Source organism: Marmota marmota, unplaced genomic scaffold (genome assembly GCF_001458135.2).
Source record: "Marmota marmota marmota unplaced genomic scaffold, marMar, whole genome shotgun sequence".
Taxonomy (NCBI): domain Eukaryota; kingdom Metazoa; phylum Chordata; class Mammalia; order Rodentia; family Sciuridae; genus Marmota; species Marmota marmota.
Window position 1 is genome coordinate 3,389,516 of NW_026000082.1, and position 20,700 is coordinate 3,410,215.

General features: G+C 42.3%; 1 protein-coding gene across 2 annotated transcripts in view; it reads right to left on the reverse strand.

The window, feature by feature from the left end:
• Positions 1-5,521: 5,521 nt before the first annotated feature.
• The window catches only part of Pgm1 (phosphoglucomutase 1), a 60,674-nt gene continuing 45,495 nt past the window's right edge, over positions 5,522-20,700 (reverse strand). The window contains exons 8-11 of one of the 2 annotated variants that reach the window (XM_015484909.2): positions 14,312-14,447; positions 11,989-12,172; positions 9,807-9,941; positions 5,522-6,180 (exon numbers count right to left, since the gene is read on the reverse strand). In XM_015484909.2, coding sequence (XP_015340395.1) covers positions 6,091-6,180; positions 9,807-9,941; positions 11,989-12,172; positions 14,312-14,447 — 545 coding nt within the window. In that variant the 3' untranslated portion in view covers positions 5,522-6,090. The remainder of the gene's footprint in view (positions 6,181-9,806; positions 9,942-11,988; positions 12,173-14,311; positions 14,448-20,700) is intronic. The other variant, XM_048815244.1, reaches the window with a different exon arrangement.

Genomic DNA, 20,700 nt, shown 5'->3' on the forward strand with positions numbered 1-20,700 from the left:
ACTGGTACTTAAAAGGTGATCAATACATATTATAAGTGACATACGATTCGGGGCATATATTTGAACTGTGAAATGTCATTTTTACTGAAAGTCTGTTTCTTAAAACAGCTGTGAAGCCCAAATAGAAGAATGCAAATTTAAGTGCTTTCAAAAATGGTAAACAGGAGCTTTGGGATCATGATGACAGATATGAGGACGGTTAGTCAAGGCTGCAAAGTGGCAGGTGGAGAGAGCCACAGAGTAGGAAAAAAAGTTGCAGCATGACAAAACAGTAACATTAACCTTCACATCTGAATTTTTAAAAATCAGTAAAGTTATTTTATTAGTATTTTGAGCTAGTTCCAAAATCAATTGTGATCCATTTAACACTGGCCACTGATTTTCTCCATACTGGACATATACATTTTTTAAATCAATTTATGATTATTTTGTCTGTTTCTAAATAGACTTTCACACTCACAAACTTTTGTAAAAGTAAGAAAGTAGGAATATGCCCCATAAATGGAAAATTCATGGCCCCATTGCACTTGATTAATATATCTTTCCTGATGTTCACTTTTTATGGTGGGTTTGGAGAATGACATTCCTTGACTCCCTCCTCCACTGTAAAGTTTGGATGGGAAATGTTAATTGTGAAAAATGTCATGCAAATAGAAAGTAAATGATAAACATAAAGTTATGAGCAACTAAATGAAAAAGCAATTTATGGATTAAAAAAAAATTTCTTGTCCAGCATCTTGCATCAAGGTTTCTGGAGCTTAGGAGAAATAGTGCAGAAATTGATTTGTTATGCCTGTCATGGGCATGAGTTGAGATGATGGTGCTTGTCCAGGCCTAGATAAATGACAAAAGGATGATTGTGGTAAAAATGATTTCTGAATCCCATTCATTCTCATACCCACATGACCCAGAATGGTATATTTCCTGGAGTAGATGGGAAATATTAATTGAAGAATGCAACATATTTTCCAAAGGTGACTACAGTAGCTCCCATCTCATATTTTTACAACATGTCCTGGCTGCTCCCCCAACAAAAGGTAGAATGCAACTCCCTCCCATTGACCCTGGGCTGACTGAGTACGTTGGTGGGAACCAATCGGATATGGTGAACATGATGCTGCAAAGTATCCCAAGAGAGGTAGGAAGGGGAAAAACAGCTTCCACCTGCTCTCTTGGCACATTGGCTCCTGGAAGCCAGCTATGCTGTGAGACCCACGCTGCATGCAGAGGTCAAGTGAAGGTTAAAGATTCAGCAATTCTAGCTGAACCCCAACTCCAGTCATCTGAGACATGTGAGTGAGTGATGGTTCCAGGCCCTACCATTTAGGCTTCCCAGTTGTCCCAGTCTTCCCAGGTGGGGCCCCAGGCATTATAAAGCAGAGACAAGCTGCCTCCAAGGTGCCCTAACTGACTTCCTGTGAGCATAATAAAATCACACAAATGTGTAACACTTCCAGATTTGGAGGTGCTTCAGTTATACAGTAATGGTTAATCAGACAAAAAAAAAAAAATCCCAAACTCCCAAGGGTGGGTGGAGGTGGTGGGTCCACTTTCTCCATCTTCATGGATGTGGGACTCTGCACAGGCCACAGAAGCGCTCAATATGTTCACTTCTTTATCTGGAACAGCTTCCTGTTATGGTGTAAGATGAAGTCAGAAAGCAAACAGAAACAGAGCTCTTCCAAAACAACTCATGAAGAGCATGTCCTGGGGACTGGCTGCTCCTGAAACCCTCCTAGAGAGCAGCAGGCAGTCCACATGCTCCTGGGAAACAGTGACTAACCCCCGCCTCCAGTCCAACTCTGTGGGTCTAGGCGGGGCTTTCACACCAGGTGAAAACCCAAACTCCCCAAAGTTCCCACAGGCAGACAGACACAGGACATGCTCAGCCTACACTGACCTCACTTCTTTTGTATAATGACATACCAAATTGTGGGAATGCTCTTGTCCTGGTAATAGACACCAAGAAGAACCTATGAGCCTTCCAGAGGACATGCTTTGTGCCCTGCAGCAGGAGGCCCAAGGCATGACCCTCATCCCAGCTTTCCATGAACCTACTACAAGGGGCTTGGACCTGGCTTTGCTGAAGAAAAATAACCCCTTTCTGTACTCAAGGGTACTATTTCCCAACAACACTCCAATTAATTTTTATAGTATTGGGAGATAAAATCTTTTCATATTTAAATTAAAAGATGTTTTGTTTGTTTTCAAACAGGGTCCCAAAATTGTCCAGGCTGGCCCAGAATTTGTGGACCCAAGCCATCCTCCTGCCTCAGTCCTTTGAGTAGCTGGTATTATAGACTGGTGCCACCATGCTGGGAAAATAAAGTTTCATTCAGAGTGATCAAGGTACACATCTGCCACCTGTTGCCAGTACTCCCCTCTCCCCTGGTGCCTTCTTACTTCCAGCTCAGAAGTTGGTCAAGCTACTTGTTACCTGTAAAATTAAGATAAACCCTGCCTCGTAGGTCAGAGAAGTCACAGCATAATGAAACACTCTGCCAAATAACAAGTCGGTTTCATTCACTCAATCCAAACATATTTAATGAAGTTTTCACTAACTGCCAGACATGAGCCCAGATCCTGAGAAAATGCTGGTGACAGTGGAGGAACAAGGGTGCTACCGGGGCGCTCTGCGAAGCTCCCAAATCAGACACAGGAGGCTGGGAGGCAGTCTTCCTTCTTGGAGGAAATAATGTTTATATTGAGACCTGAGATACTAGCAGGACTTGAGGGGACACGGTGGATCACAGAGTTCAGGGAAGGTGATTGGGGCAGAGAGAAGAGCAGGAGGGAAGGCCGGGAGAGAGGTATTTATTTACTTTAGAGGAAACTGTTACCTGAAGCAAGGAATGTAAGGCAGAAAGTGGAGGGTGAGGAGTTGGTGGGTAAGTGACAAATAGGTGGCTGGGGCCTTTGAGCTTCAGCATTTGAAAGAGCACTTAGCAGGTGATGAGGAGACTGGACCAGAGAGCAGAGGGAAGGCCAGAAGGCCAGGAGGCAGCCCTGCCAAAACCCAGGCAGGTCAGTGACTCTCCCATGAAGGCTGCTAACACTCTGACATCCCACCCACCCCTGCGGGGGTTCAGAACACAGGAGCACACCCGTGCGTCTCTGATGCATGGGGATATGCTTTCTGGAGGATTCTTATACAGCAAGGCCAGCTTCTAAGGAGTCCAGAAATGCAGCAGAAAGCAATGTGGATGAAATCTGGGGCAGAGGAGGCAGAAGGACCTATCCCTAAAGTCTGGCCTGGAAGGGCCAAGGAAGTGACATGGTGACACCCACCCCCCAGCAGCACTGCAGTGAACTTGGCCTCTACTCTCCTTCTCAATGAGGGAGGGCCCAGCGAGGGAAGCCTGGCCATTTTCTGGGCCCTGGGGAACATCCCGAGCAGGAAATGCTTCTCTGAGATGAGAGCTGAATGTCAAGAGGGAAGAGAAGAGTGAAGTTTCAGAGCCGGGCCCCAAAATGTTTCAACCAATTTTCTCACTTTAATTCTCACCACACCCCAAAGAAAACAAGCCTGACTCACCAGCCACATCAATCCTGGGAGGAGGGGAAGCCTGGCCAGCCTCTCAGGGCTCCAACTCCTAGCACTCCTGGGGCTCATGTGCTGGGGTCTCTCTGGCATTCACAAAGGAAGAGTGGCCCTTATCCATGCCCACCCCCACTGTCCATGGCTTCAGCCACCTCCCTCTCCCTCCCCCAAGCTTTCAGCCTCCAAACTATAGTCAAGTGGGGTCAGGAAGAGCAGCTGAATTATGATTGGGGATGAGGAGGACATTTTTGAAGCCATTCCAGTGGCCACAGGACTGGGAGTGTCTGCAGCTGGTTCAACAGATGGGGAAGCAGGAAAGGGTCATGGAACATGAACGAGACTCGGGGTTGACATTCCAAGCCCACCACGTGGTAGCTGAGAACCTGGGAGAAATTACTTGAGCTTCTGTTAAGCTGCAGTTGATTTGACTCTAAAATGGGAATCATAATGTCTTGTTCGGAGGTTACTAGAAAGCACCTAGGCCAACATCTGAAACAGAACGAGGGCCTAGAAAATATGACCCCTAACAGAGAGGACTGCCTACCCAATTCTTAACATTTATCCTACATGCTCTTCTATTTATGCCAGACTTGATTCCTCTCAGTGGGGCTCATAGGAAGCTGGAGGTGTTATGTCCCTTTTCTTCCCAGATCTCTCACACTGAACTTGGGTCAGCACATCCAGGTATTGAGCTCACCAGGGGGAATAATAGTGCTGAACCATCTCTAGCATTCAAGGCACCCCTCTAAAAAATAAAATACAAGAGTATTTACACACCATCTTCTATCTTATGTAGCTTTGAAGTAGCCAAAGCAGGAGCCACGGTGACCCAGGCAAGGCTGGAGCTGCCCCATCTGGAGCATCCACCATTCTCCAATGTGACCTTGGGTGAGTCATTGGGACTCATCTGTAAACTGGGGGTATACAGAGCACCTCCATTGTGTTTAGAGTATGTGAAAAGTGCTTAGAATGGTGCCCGACACAGAGATAACGGTCCATGAATGGTCATCACCACCTCCAGTCAAGCTCAGCTCCGCTTGCTGAGCTGCACTCCCTTGACAAATGGCAACACTGAAAACCTCACCCCAAATAAAGTGACCTAAAATAAGGAGTCCACACTAAGTTGCAGAGGAGTTCAGAGCTGGGCTACCTTCGGGCATAGCCCATGTGGCAAGGTGATTGTGTGGATGAGCCTTGCAAATGATAAAATGTACTGCAAGTATTAGTGTGATGGTTTTTGGTTTTCCTACACTTCCCAGTCTCGAAACAATATTGCAAGTGTAATTCTAGTTCCTGTTTATTTGACAATGTACCATGAACTAGTAGGTCCTGTGCCCAATGCTTCTCACAGGTCACCTAATGTTCCCAACAGCTTCATATAGTTAGAACTATTTTCATCCCCATTTTAAAAATGAGGATTAATGACACCCCAAGATCACTCAAGGTCTCAGGTGGGATTCAAACTCCAGTCTGTTGGCTCCCAATTCTATGTTCTTAACTACTACATTATATTTTGAGTTGAATGTGAATGTTCTAAGGTGAACAAGATGCCACTGACCATAATCCAATTTCCTGCTAAGTGACCACAATCCTACTCTTGAATTCTGGGAGTTCTCCCTCTGTCTCTTAAACAGGTATGTGGCATCTGAGCATCAAAGGCATATTATTGCTTTGCTATGTGAGATCTCCTAAAAAATCATCTTCTTTTCCTTGTTCCCAGTTAACCACGCCAAGCTGACTTTGTCAACCTTGGGAGGATCTAGAACTCAGTTGACCCTGCTCAGATTTAAAATTATAGCTCCTGAGTCGAAGGTTTTCAACCTAGCAAAAAGAACATTTTATTTTCTGGCTAGGACATCAAAACAAATTATAATATCCTCCTACTCCAAAACAAAACAAAACAAAAAAATCTGTCATCTTACAGAAATCAAAAACGTACTTTGTTAAGGAAAAAAAAAAAAGACAAAAGACAACATGCAATAGTAGCTTATTCTGCTTTAATATCCCAAAGTATCTGTGCAAATGGGACTATGCTGCAAAACAAGTCAGAAATCTATAGACAAGTACGTCTCACTCAGAGGGAAACTGATTGGAGAGAAGGCACCAGAAATTGCGTTTTGTTAGATTACATGTAAACAGTAAACTGGGGGAAGGATTCACCAAGGAGAATGGAACTTCCGCTATCATTTCATGGGCACATCCTAAGGCTGAAAGCTGGCCTCGATCACTGACACTCAGCCTCCACCTTGCACTGTCATGTGAACAGTGCCTGATGCTAAGGAGACAGATACCCACACAGCAGCAGTTGCAGAGGGGCGTGAAAAGGAACTGACATAATGCCTGTGGGTCCTCTTCCATCTCCCACATGGCTCCCGGGGGCATCTCAATTGGCAGTGCCTTGCAAAGCACTGTTTATCAACAACCATAAAGTGGAGAAATCAAATCCTAAAAAGCCTGGGTGGGTACACTTTGTTTCAGTCCATGCTCTTCAATCAGATGACGTGAATAGGTCCTGGGATGGAGGGACGTACCGCATCTGGTGGGTCTTCTTAGGTGATGACGGTGGGTGCAGTGCGTCCTGTTCTCTCCTGGAGCTGGGACACTTTCAGAGCAATAGAAATAAGGGGGGCCAACATGACCTGTGGGAGACACAAAGAGAAAAACAGTTCCCATCACTTAAACACAGATCCAGAACTCCAGCCCTTGGCTTTGCCCCTGAACTCCACAGGTCTGCCTGACTACTACCAGCCTTCCAGGCTCCTCAAGCTCTGTGAGTTTAAAAACAAATGCATGTTCTCTTCCCTCAAACTTAGCTTCAGCATAAAGCAAACTAAGTCGTTCCTGACACCTTCCCCTCCACATTACCCATGTCTAATCTTCCAGCAAGCAGAAGTGATTTTCACCTTTTAAATACCTCTTGATGGCACCCATTTCTCTCCATTCACTGCCAACTCTTGCTAAAACAATGTTCTTTCTCTTAACTGAAACAATGGTGCTTCCACATGTACTTTTGTATCCTTTGATTTATTTCTCACACTGCACCCAAAGATCTTTCAAAATGCAACTTCCCCTCACCGAAAGGGGAAAAATTCTGCTGCTTAAATAAATATTGTTGATATTTAAAAAATGAGAACTACTTATTGAGTTGAACTACCATTTTACAGACAAGGAAAAGGATCCCCAAAGGCGAAGTGATTTGGCCAAGTGGCGGGAGTACATTTATACTGTTTTCTCATCTAAGTCTCCACCAACTCCAGATGAGAGGAAATAACATCTCCACCTTCTGGGACCATACTTGGGGCTTGGACAGTTCCAACACAGTGCTGAGGTTGTGACACAGTAGTTGCAGAGTGAGGGCAGGCATCTATCTCCCCAGCAGGATCTCCCTAACCATCCCACCTCCTATAGACTTTGGTTCAAAAGAAACCTGACTTTCATTCATTCTTTCCATTTGCCAAAAACCAGGCTTTTATCTTGATGATACAAAGAGAAATAAACACAGCTTCCTTTCTCCTTTTCTCTTGCTCTATTATCCTAAGCGTGAATGATGCAGACTTGGGTTAAGTTTTAAGGACACCGGCTACACAACAGGGATCTGGCAGATATGGAAGCTGGCTACTGGAAAACACGTAGAAGTGAAGCATTCTCTTGCCTCCCCTTTAGTAATAAAAGCTACTGTAAACATTTAAATGAAGTCTCTCATCAAATCCATAGACACAGAAAGGAGAGTGATGGCTGCCAGGGGCTGAGGAGAGGGGAAGTGGGAAGTTATTGTACAAGGGGATCAAGTTTCAGTTTTGCAAAATGAAAATGTTTTGAAGATCCGCTGCACAATAAAGCAAATACATATAACATTACTAGACTGTGTACCTAAAAATGGTTAAGATGGCAAATTTTTATGTTATGTTTTCTTTGCAGTTTTTAAAAACAGTTTAAGCTCAAAAATATAAAAAGAACAATTGGAATAGCTCAAAAAGGAATCCTAGGTTTCTGCTAGTTTATGCATTTTGCACTCATTATCTCCCTCAATCCCTATGACTCTATGAAGTTATTATCCTATTATTTTTGTAGACAAGGAAACTAAGACTCATAAAAATGGAATGACTCACCTAGGGACATACAGCCACTAAGGGGCAGGACTAGAATTTAAAAACAAGACCTAACTCCAAAACTTATGCTTAAACCAGCACACCAGGAGTTTCCAAATGAGTTTTATAGAATTTGAAATAGGCTAAAGAAGAAAAAGGCTCTTTGGGAAAAATAAGTGTGAAAAATATTGTTTATTTTATTCAAAATTTTTATAAAAATAAAAAGGTATAAAACATGCTATTTTTATACGTATATCATAGTGAACTTATTACTATAGTCAAGCTAATTAATAAATCACTCCTTTGCATAGTTTCCTTCTCTGATGTGGTGGTGGCAGTGAGGCACTAAGGTCTACTTTCTTAGTAAATTTCTTTTTCTTTCTTTTTTGGCATAGTTCTGAGGATTGAACATGGGGCCTTGTTCGTGAGAGGCAAATGCTATACCATTGAGCTACATCCTCAGTCTTTTTAAAATTTTGTATTTTGAGACAGGGTCTAAGTTGCCCAAGCTGGCCCAGAACATGTGATCCTCCTGTCTCAGTCTCCCAAGTCACTGGGAATATAGGCATGCACCACTGCGCCAGGCACTCTTAGTAAATTTCAAGTACACAGTATAGTACTACATTTCTGTACCATGTTGTACATTAGATCTTGAGAACTACTGCATCCACCATAACTGAAATTCTTTATTTTTTAATCAAAATCTCCCCATTTTCTCCAGCCCCTGGTAGTTACCTCTTATTCTGTTTCTATGAGTTCAACTTTTTATTTTTTAAGATTCCATACATACATGATATCATATAGAATTTTTCTTTCTGTGTCTAGCTTATTTCACTTAGCATGTTTTCCTCATTTACTCATGTTGACACAAATGGCAGGACTTCCCTATCTTTTCAGAGGTATCTATATATCTAGATATGTACTCGTCTTTATCCATTCAACACTTGATGGACACTTAGGTTAGTCCCATATCTTGGCTACTGTGAATAGTGCTGCAATACATGGGCATGCAGATATCTCTTCAGGGAAAGGACTTCAGTTCCTTTGGATATACACCCAGAAGAGGGATTGCTGGACCATACAATAGTTATATTTTAAATTTATTTGGAAATCTCCATACTGTTTCCAAAAATGGATATACCAATATATTCCCATCAACACTGTATGAGTGTGTTCCCTTTTCTCCACATCTTAACTAATACCTATCTTTTGGCTTTTTGACAACAGCCATCCTGACAGGTAAGGGGTTATATCTCATTGTGGTGTTGATTTTCACTTCCCTGATGATTAGTGATATTCAGCACCGTTCATATACCTGTTGGCCATTTGTATGTCTTCTTAGAAAAAAAAATGTAATAGGCAATAGAAAAATGACTACTCAGCAAATGCCATTTAAATGGTGTGAATCACCATCTAAGGCTGACACCACACTTCCTAAACATTTTGTCTCTATGAAATTCTGGTTGGGGAGCATCTATCAAGAGGTGTGCTGTGAGGAACACACTTAGGGAAACCCTCCTCTGTATGTCACTCTCCCCATGGGTCCTCCATTTTGGTGGCTATTCTGTCTCAACCTTGGTTCCCATGGTCCCTTCTCACTCTGACATACTCCTGGAGACATTGAGGATATGGCCAGGAACCCAACCCACTAGGCTGCAAGGCAGAGTTTTCCATAAAGACAAAACAACTTCTGCCTGTTCCCCATCAAATCTAGAACCATGTATGTTCTGCCAGAGTGGGTGATCCTCCAAGGAAAGTGACATATGATCAGTGATAGCAGAACATCATATGAGGTGCTGATACAAAGATAGTTATCCTGAATCTGCCACTTGTTAGGTATGCAAACCTATTAACTGGTATTTTACCTTTCTGGGCCTCAGTTTTGTTATCTGTGGTAGGGACAATAATAGAGTCTACCTCATTTGAGAATTGAATGAGTATATTTATATAATGGCTTAGAGCAGAGTTTGGAAAATAGCAAATGCTCAGATAATTATTTATCATTTTTATTATACTTGTTATTATCTATTATTAATGTGATAAAAGACATGGAGGTAGGTATGCACAGCCGGGGCCCTGGTGTATCATTGAGAAGTAGGGGCACAGGCTCAGTGTGGAACCACTGTCATTCTCTTCAACAGAAATAACCAAATCAGGGCACCAGGCTTAGGCATTACCTGGGGGTCCTGATTGATTTTGGCGACATCTTTCTCATAGCTGTCAATGTACAGTCGAATGGTGGCCCCTGCACTCCCAGTGCCACTTAGTCGGAAGATGATGCGAGAACCATCTGCAAAAATGAGCCGCAAGCCCTGGAGAAGACAAGCAGAGACTGTTTGCCCACATGCTGGAAGGGAAGCTAAGGACTGACAAACTATGAGGGGTCCATTTGAAGACCTAATCACTCCTACTTGATCAATCAGAGGATTGGGTCCTTGATACATGGCAGCCATTGGGCCTCATGGGTCTGCCTTCTCACAGCATCCAGGTGATGGGGCTTAGCTGATGTGGAAGAAGTGTTTCCAGGGTAGGGGGAAGACCTGAGCTTGGTGATGCTGGGGGACATGAGGGCTTCCCTGTGACTTATGAACCAGCCATTATAGTTTGAAGCTTAATAAATAAGTCAAGCTGCAAGATGTAGAAATTGGACCCTCAGCTTAGAAGGGACACATGGACAGAATGTGCTGAAGCCAGAGCAGAAGAGTTCCAGGCAGACATGGGGTAGGATTCTTTACAAAACACTGGTAGAGAGCTTCAGAAAGGGAACAGGAGGCCACATGTCCCAGAGTGCAGACAGCAGCTGTTCCCAACATATCACGCAGGATCCAGCTGTCAGTCTCCTGCTGACACCTGATGGCTCCAAGTGGCTCCATGTGGGTGCACCCTGGCTTGGCTCCTCTCTCCTTCCATCCCTGGCAGTACCTGGTCCTCAACAACCTCACTTCAGGGAAAGGTCAGGGACTCTCAGGTAGATATTCCCCAGCTTGAGGGAAGAAGACTGGGCCAGATCATTGTCTGAGGATCCTTCAGTCTCCGTGAGTTTCTCATTCTTCCACAAAAAGATGGACTTTGCATAATGCAGATGACTGACTGGAAGGAAACACTCACTGCTCGTCAACCAATCCCCATGTGGTTTTAACCATGCCCTTCTTTAGCATTCGTCAGTGAGGCCAGCTGATGGAATACACAGTACTGTCTCCAATCAGTCAGTGAGGAGGTGATAGTTCATTCCCATTTACCAAGTCTTGCTTTCTAGAAACATACCAGCATTAGTCTTCTTCCCCCAGTTTCAACTTGAAATTTCTAAATTCTTTCCACTTGATTGCAGAAGCTATATCTACTTCAGAACACTTTTGCTCCTACCTAGTCTTCCACCTAAATGCTCAGGTTTTCTAATTTTACAACAGGGTGCTGATGCCTCCTTCCTCACATGGTGCAGAGAGCAGCCCCCACCTATGCTGAGGCCTCCCGCCTCACCTCTGCTCCCCTCCTTCCTCTCTGGAGATGCTGGATACAGAGCAGAGTTGGGGCCTACTTTCCCAAGCTTCCCTTGCAAAGGACCAGGCCAAAACTCTGGGTCTATGGAGAAAAAAGCTAAATAGGAAGTTATAACAGAATCCTCTCCTTATTATCTCTGCTTCTGAGTTCCCAAAGATGACTCAAATCTATGACTATAATAGACCACAGACCCAGAGGTGAGAAGAGTCTGGTCCCTGAATGTTTGTGAGAGGCTAGGAGAAGGCCCGAGCAGCCTGCAGCTTTGGTACTGGCACACAAGGGAACCTAACAATTCTGTCAGCACCCAGGATGGTCTGGGCTCGCAACTGTGGTGTCCTGCTACACAATGCTGTGTCAGGCAAGCTGCAGACACTTAACATTTCTACATCCAGGGATGCCATATTTAGAAAGGCATATTCTAAATATGCCATATTTAAGATTTAGTACATATGAAAGAAATATGTATAGCAATGCCACCCTTGTATTTTCATTCTGCTATAATCTCTAGAGAGAAAAGAGGGGGGTTGATATCTAAGGTGATGATTTACTTTTGTTTAGGTTCTAAGGCTTCTTTCTGCACATACCTTCAACTTGACATCTTGCATATGATTCCAGAAGGTGTAAAAGTCCTTCTGGCATGTAAACTAAGAATTCCAGAATGAGGGCATAGGGGACTGCAGAACCAGGGCAAAAAGCATTCTCCCTACAAGTGCACCTGAGAGCCACACAGAACTCGGTAGAAAACTGGTTGAGAACAGATACCCCAGAAAAACAGTACAGCAAAGGGCCATTTACATTTTTCTCCTGAGGCTTCAAGAAATGATGCTCTGGGGACCCTCTAGCACATAAGTCTGCTCCTACCTGATTTCTTGAAATGCTTCCGTCCACCGGGTCACTATATTCGAAGTTATCAGCTTTCTCCACAGTGTAGACTTTGTCATTCGCAGAGAACTGTTTTCCCACAAAGGAGCGGTCAAACATCAGGGTCTCCAGGTCCTTCATCATCTTGTTGGCGCCTTCCGCTTCTACCTCCTCGTAGTCATACCTGGGAGATCACGGAGTTGACTTCAGATCACACTTAGGTGCATCAGTGCTGTCTTTATCATTGGCCTTCCCTACCCCCAGAGCTATCTGACTTCAGAGGAAGCTGCAGAACTATAAATTTTTCATCAGCGGGGATGGAAAAAAGGGTTTGGAGGATTTCAGGGAAGGGATGGGGGCTTCTGCTCGGGCAGAAAATGGGTCTTGGCTCTTTTACAGAATCAAGCACCAACACGCTTCAAAGGCTTTGGAGAGATACAATCTTACATTGAATCACCACATCCCAAGGAGGTGGAATCAAAGCTGTTACTTCTAGGGTTGGAGATACAGCTCAGTTGGCAGAGTTGGCAACTTGAATGGCCTTTTGTTCCAAGCTCCTAGAGCCCTTTTGGGTTGGGATCTGCCTAAGCCAGCTGGAGTTTGGCTAAGGAGGGTTCCAGTCTCGACAGGAGCTTCCAAAAGCAAGACCAGGATTTCACCCAGCAGATGAAGGGGCCAAACCAAACTCTTCACATCTGATATGCCACCCCGCTTCCAGAGGAAATGGATTCTGCTCTACAGTGTTTTGGATTCACTCTGACAGAGAAGGCCTGGTGTGGATGCAGCAGGGCCAAGAAAAGTGAACCAGAAATAAAATTCTGTGACAATTATTTTTCCTTCAAGACTTGTTCCTGACTCCTTTCTTAGGAAATTAAAGACTCTTGCAGGTGGCTTCTCTCAACCTACTGGCACACACCCTCTTGAGAGAGTTACTTTTTAAAGGCTCGAGAGAGCCAAGTCTATATTTATTTGCAATCGTGAAACAAATATAAGATGTGCAAGATGACACCTCTGAGACATGAGAAATACTGGGGAGTAAAAGCCAACCTATTCTGGCTCCTGGATTCCATGAATCAAGGACAAAACAGTTCCCTTAATCTTGAAGTCAGATCTTTGACCCAGTTGAAATGATGAAGATCAAGAAATTATAACCAGGTGTTTGTGCTTTATGTCTGTGACCTTTGGGCATCCAAGGAAAATGTTTTATGAATCCTAGGTACAGAGGGCAGAATGAAAGCAATAATCTGGGCTTTGCCATCAGAATGAGCTGTGGTCCAGATTGCAGAATGCTTGGCCCGTTGCCCCATCTCTCTGAATTTCAGTTGCCTTATCAATAACTGTTTTGAGGCACTCACAGATAATGTATTTAATAAATGGAGGGTAAAATGGAGTCAAAACTAATCATAAATGTAAATTCTGAGGACTTGATTTGTAATACTTAGTTAGCAGTTACATTTAATAATAAAAATTGCTAAAATAGTTTTTATATGGCAATTTCTAATTAATTCAAGAGTGGCTCTTTCCCTAAACAACTGCTCCTACTCTTCTTCCACTCTGGCTTTTCACTAGCTCATTCATTTATCTGTTCAAAACATATTTCTGCAGTGTCTAATATGAGCTGAGTGTTGGAGGATACCATGGGGCACAAAAACAGACATGGCCCTGTTTTTGTTTTGTTTTTGGACTGGGGATTGAACACAGGGGTGCTCTACCACTAAGTTACATCCTCAGCACTTTTTGGTTTTGAGATAGGATTTACAAACTCCTCCAGAATTTACAAAACACCTTCAGGCTCCTATTTCACATAATCCTTTCAATTGCCGGATCATTATTCCCATTCCTACAGATGAGGAAACTGAGTAGAGAAAGAGGTTAAGTGACTTCCCAATTTAGTAATGGCCAGAAATAAAATTAAAATACATGCTTTTAAATCCACATCCAATGTCATTATGTGTCCAGCCAATGGGGACATTTCAAAATGCTTATGAAGTATTTATTCTTTTGATTATGTTAGCTAATTTTTTTTTTTAGCCCCGTTCCTTATGACTGACATAGAAGTTGACTTCCTCTGATTTATTTACTTTTAAAATCCCTAACTGGGCTGGAGATATAGCTCAGTTGGTAGAGTGCTTGCCTCGCATACACAAGGCGCTAGGTTCAATCCCCAGCACAATAAAAACAAAAACAAAAACAAAAAACCCAACTGATAGAAACCTTATGAACTAGAATTTTATTACCACTTAGGACAGACATTGTAGGCCTGAGAATTCCCTCTGCCCAGCTCCTTTACCCTAGCTGGGAGCCCAGTCAGGCTATGTTTTACCTGGTGAAGAAGTTCCGGCCATACTTTTGCCAATGGTCTTTGAGAATGTCCTCTACGCTCTGTTTGCGGGTGGCTAGGATAGACAGCCAGGCAAGGACAGCCCACAGTCCATCTTTCTCACGGATATGGTCAGAACCTGGCAGGGCAGAGCGAGCTGTTATGAGAAATGTGACTTCTCCAAAATACTGGGGAATAAATTCAACAGTGAGCACTTAGATCCAACAAAAAAAAAGTCATGAAATTTACCTAGGAACTTGAGTACATGGAGGGAATTACATATTCAATAAAGCAACATAATACTGACAAAAAGCCAATGCTTCCCAAAGTAATTTAGAAATGTACAGGAAATGTCAATAAAAATGACAGTGTGATAATCTGGTAGAACTTGATAGATCTATCACAAAGTAGTAATGTCAGAGGACAAAAATAAATCTTAAACAGCAAAAAAATAATGACCATTACAATTTTTTTTATAAATCTTGGTGATAAATATGTAAATTCAGTATTCATAAAGAGAAACAACTGACGTATTTATGTTCTTAAAAATTCCCATTCCTATACAGCAATACTACCACAGATAAAATTAAAAGGCCATTGACACATTTTAAAAAGTAAACACATTCACATTTTTTAATTGTTTAAGGTAGATGTTTAAATACATTCAATATAGGAAACCATTCTTATGTATTAGGAGCTACAGTGGCACAGTCCTGTAATCCCACCTACTGGGGAGGCTGAGGCAGGAATAAGGACAAATTCAGGGCCAGCAGGGGCAGAATACTCGTCTAGCACGTACAAGGTCCTGGAATCAATTCCCAGTACAGAAAAAAAAAATCTTAAATATTAATAAAAGAAAAGCAATATCTCAAATGAAAATGGTATACCAAGAGTATACCAGGCAATTCGCCAAAAAATAAATACAAGTAATGAATTAACATAGTAAAAAGCTGGCACTAATTTCAAGAAAAGAAATTGAAGGTAAAACCACAATAAGAAACTGCTACTTGGGGGATAGTAGAGGATAGGAAAGGCAGCAGAATACAACAGACACTAGTATGGCAATATGTAAATCAATGGATGTGTAACTGATGTGATTCTGCAATTTGTATACGGGGTAAAAATGGGAGTTCATAACCCACTTGAATCAAAGTGTGAAATATGATATATCAAGAACTATGTAATGTTTTGAACAACCAACAATAAAAAAATTAAAAAAAAAAAGAAACTGCTACTTGCTTGACAAATGGTTACAGATTTTAAAAGTTAGAACACCTCGTATTGGGGGGAGGCATAAGGAAACTGGGACTCTATCACGATGCTGATAGGAGTGTATAGGAATGTGTAGGAACCTTCTGGAAAGCAATTTGGCAGAAAGTATTCAAGCCTTAAAGGTAGGTCTGCACATGGATCTAGTAACTCTCTCTCTAGAATGTCTTCCTTTTGCCAATAATGGCTGGTTAAATTAACAGTGACATATCTGTCTCCTGCTAAAATCTTTATCAAAATTAAGAAACTGAGTCTTTGATGTTCCTGTCTACATGGAAACCCTTTCCCAAGAGCCTGATGTGGGGCAGAAGTCTCATTTTCAATCTTTTAAACCCCTCATTCTAAAACAAAAACAAAATACAGATTACATTGAGCTCTGTTTTCTGACTAGGACTCTACACAATCCCTCTACAATCATGCTTTGTGTATTGTCATATCCAGATCTCTTTATGTACCTTCTTGCTCTACTTGGCCACCCATTGGGCCTTATCATCTTTGGGGCTGTCAGACTATCTAGCTCAATGCTGGCTGTGTCACAAGCATGTGGTTGTTTCTTTCCTTCTCCTCTTCATCCTTTTAATATCATCTCTTCTTCAAGACTAGCTCCCAGCTTCCCTAGGTAGCTATGAGCACTTTGTCTTCCATCTCTTATAGCAACCTACACAAAACTGCTGGGGAGGTGCCATCCTCCCTGGGCCCCAATCATGTCCTCTCCACTAACTATGTGCTTCTTAGAGGCATCTGTTATTTCTCTTTGTAACCAAGTCTGATGATTAGCTTAAAATATGGAATATGGCAGATAACTAATTACAAAGGAGGACATGATCGAATGAATCAATACATTAGTTCATCTACTCCAACATTTTCTCTCTTTTTGGTCCATAAAAATATACAATTCTTCCTTTCAAAAATTTTTCTCTTCAATGGGGTATCACTTTTAGAAGTAGTAGTCCTTAAAAACTGGATGCTGGCAAAATTAGAGACAGAAGGCAGGATTTGTAGTGCTATATATAAAAAGTTTTGGAAATGTTTACCCAGTTTTATCATCTGAAGACTTTTATTTGCCTTTACTGCTATTTTAAGAAACCAAAAAGTTAGCTTTCTGCCTCTTTCAGCTTTTGCAAATGATGATATGTTTTGGCAACAGTTCATCCTGAGGAGCAGGATTCTGGCAGTTTCTGCAATATATTGGGAATTCATGACAGCAGTACACAGCTTGGAATTATTTGTGCTCCACTGGATGTTTTCTTCCTTTAAAATATTTTTTAAGTTAAAAATAATATAAAAATTGTTATGTTTTAATTTCTTCTTGTTTTTGGATAGATCTAAAGGATAGAGGTAATATTTCTTACTCTAAATAAGGAATCTGGCTTCTTATTTAATGTGTAAATAAAATAAAATCTAAAAAATCTTTCCCAATTCTGATCAAATTATTCAGAGATTACTAAATCACACACCTGGTATTATCAATGAAATACCTGCCTTGAATAACATAAACATTCTATTCAATTTGCAGGATCCTCAGTTTCTCTGGAAATTCTGATTCATTTCAGTGATCATCTTGGATGTGCCAAAAACTCTAGATAATCCAATTAATACTGAGGAAGCCTGGGTAAATTTCATTTCCTTCAGTGCTCTGATGAATAATAACAGTTTGCTAGTTAAAAAAAAAAAAAAGCCAATGAAGAATGCATGTGTTTCTAAACTGCTTTTACAGTTGTGGCTCCAGAGAAATTGATGTATCCTTAAGAAACAAAAAACCTGAATCTGAGACTTGCTCTGTTATTTAGAAGCTATTTGAATTTGGACAAGTCACTTAGCTTTCCTGAGCCTCAGTATTGTCAATTGCAAAATGGGGGTAATGCTAACTTCTAACATAACTGTAAGAAACTACGGTGATGAAGAAGTAGAGATATTTTGTAAACTAGAAAGTACTATATAAAATGCAATATATTATTATGAAAAAAAAAGAAAAAGAAACTTTTAGGGAAAAGTAATATGTTTTCCACTGACATTATTAAGCTTTCAACAATAATATTCCTTAACTGTACATACTGGAGAAGAAAATGGAAAAATAAAATCCAACATGCTTTTTCTTCTGGGCAGTGGGAACACAGTTTGTTTTTTTTCCTCCTTTTTTATTCCCCCAAGATGAACATGAATTAACTTGTATCATTATGTTTTCATTTTAAAAAGTAAAGGAAGCCAAGCTCACTTAAGTGTGAGAAAAAGGTAAACACTGCACTGCTGGGCCCAGCCGGCGTGAAGGTAACCCTGGGTTTTGCTGTGGGTCTCTTCATTCTTGCTCCAGCTCAGGGACCCATGGAGTGCATGGGAGTTCTGCCCCTTCAGCATCTTCAAACACCTGTCACTTCACTTCGGCCTAATCAGCACCTTGTGGTAAGTACAAATGGCTCAGTCAGGGCACAATCTGGGTCTCAGCCAAGAAAAATGTCAACCCTTGCTAAGGGAGCCAAGAGCTAATAGCTTAGGAATCAGGTTACATCCACCAACATGGGCATCTCAGGGGCTGCCCTGGCGTCTGCCCCCACCAACTGACAACATGGAAGGGGCCACTAAAATACAGCTATAGGGAGTTCTCTGAAAGTAACAACATCTGTCTGTCTCTTCCTCTGTTCATTTTTTTAAAACCTTTTATTTATCTATCTATCTATCTATCTATCTATTTATTTATTTTTATGTGGTGCTGAGGATCGAACCCATATGCGAGGCAAGTGCTCTGCCACTGAGCCACAATCCCAGCCCCTCCCTCTGTTTATTTTTATCTCTTCCACATTCCCCTGAACACACTGCTCTCTCTGGCTGGAAATTTCCACCCCACATACCCATATTAGCTTGGCTAATATCTCCAGCAACTTTCAACTCACCCTCATCCAGGATGCTGCCCTTACCCTGTTCTGTGATGCTATCATCCTGTGACCATACCACCCGCCCCCGACTATGTGTTGCACTCGTAGCTGGTGCTGGGCCCCCAGTCAGCTCTCAAGAGGGGTTTCCCCAGGATGGCCAGTCCCCAGCAGACTGGCTGGGGAGCTCAGTAGACCTGTTCTGCCCAGAGTCCTGTCCTCTTTGCCTTCCACTGCTCAAAAAACCTCACTAGCAAGGGATGGTGAGTGCACTGGAGGCCTTCTCAGTCACTCCAGCTACCAGCGGGCTGTCCCCAGGAGCTCCCAGGCCCTCCACTCAGCAACTCCTGCAATGCGTCTCTGGAGCTTTGCTTTCTCTCCATAAGGCTCTCTGGCGGGAGGTAGTGAATGGCTGCAACTGCATCTTAACACAAACTTCATCTTACACTCGACCAATATGAATCTGTGTGATTCAAGTACCAAGATGAATCAGATAAGCCTCTTGCCCTCAGAGATGAACGAAGATACATAGATGAGGAGACAGATCTGCAGGTATCAGGAAAACACTGACAGATGATTTGTGGTTCCAGCCTTACATAACTAAACGAGTTAGTTATGACTAGGGCATAAGCTTCATTCTACTGGGCTACTCTGGGATATTGCCAGACCTGGGATGCTGAAATCTTCCCCTGGGGGCTTTACATGAAGAACTCAAAAGCCAGGTAAGTCAAAATGGGCAGAGACAGAAAACCTGATCCCCTACACCACAGAACAAAGTCAGGCACCCCGAGTACAAAGCTCCCAGACACTTGATGTGTCACCTCCTTTCATTTTACACATTTGTGATTACCTGGCCAAAGTCAGTCTTCCTTTCCTGATGGAAATGCTCACTGTCCTGTCCCCAGAGCATAAAAAAGCATCCATTTTTTCAAGTTATCACTTGTGTATGATACATTATCACTTAAAGATGGGACAAGGAAAAATATTGCTAACCTTTAGATCTGAACAGATGATAACTTACTGGCACATCTCCAAGTGATACCAAATTCATCTTTGACCAGATTTCCTCTCTCTCTTTCCCAAGCCCCCCATTTTCCTGAAAAAGGGTTTAAAAAGTAGTGACCTTCTATACTATTCAGTAACTTACTTTCAATTTCGTAACAAGGCCATGGTGGGACAGAACTGACACTCTACACTCTGCCCTCTCTATCACTATCATGTGCATCACTATCCAGTCAGGAGGAGGAAACAGCATGGTACCATGAGATCAGCCCAAAACAACAGGTCCATCTGTGTAGGGCTGCCCCTCATTTCTGACTCCCTATTGAAAAACACATTTATCCCTGGTGTATATAATGCTGATGTCTGAGGAGGAATCCCAGCCTCTGCAGTTATGATAATCATGCCAGAAAGTTGCTGTTTCTCCATCATAAGCAGACTGGTGAGTATTTGGTAATGTTAGTTATACAGTATTATAGGCTTGTTCTCTAAATGCTAGTGGTTTGTTTTACTTGGTGAGCCAGTTCTTCTGAAGTCGGTCTCCTCTGCACCTCTTTGCAAGAAGACTTCTTTTCTTTTTATGGGAGCTCATTTCTTCCTGTAAAGACCTTAGGGTTCCCGACCCTGGACTTTAGAGCAGGAGTGGTGCTGAATGAGAGAGCCCCATTGCAAGAGGTGAGGTGAGGACCTCCAAGGAGGTGGGTGCTTAATCAGGAAAACACTGACAGATGACTTGTGGTTCCAGCCTTACAAGGGAAATTACATCAAATGACTTTTAAAATTCTTCCTTCCAGGGTGGAGTTATGGCTCAGTGGTAGAGCACTCGCCCAGCAAGTGTGAGGCACTGGGTTTAATTCTCAGCACCCATATAAATAAGTGAATAAAATAAAGGTCTTTCAACATCTAAAAAAATATTTTAAAAAATTATTTCCTTCCAACAGCAGGATTCTGTTTGTCGAAATGGAAGGTGCCAAGGGAAATATGCTCATTCATTCATTCAACAAGCATTTACAGTGCACCCATTCTATGCTGGGTTCCACAGGAGGCTTTTAGGACACAATAATGAATAAGACATATAAGACCCCTGTCCTCATGGAACTTATAATCTAGTGGAGGCAACAGACATTATTAATCAAAGTATCATAAATAATTGTAAAATCCCAGCCACAACAAGTTCAACAAAGGATAGGCACGTGGTGCCACAAGAACAAGTAATCGGGGAACTTGGCCCACTCTGGAAGGTCAAGGAGGCTTTCC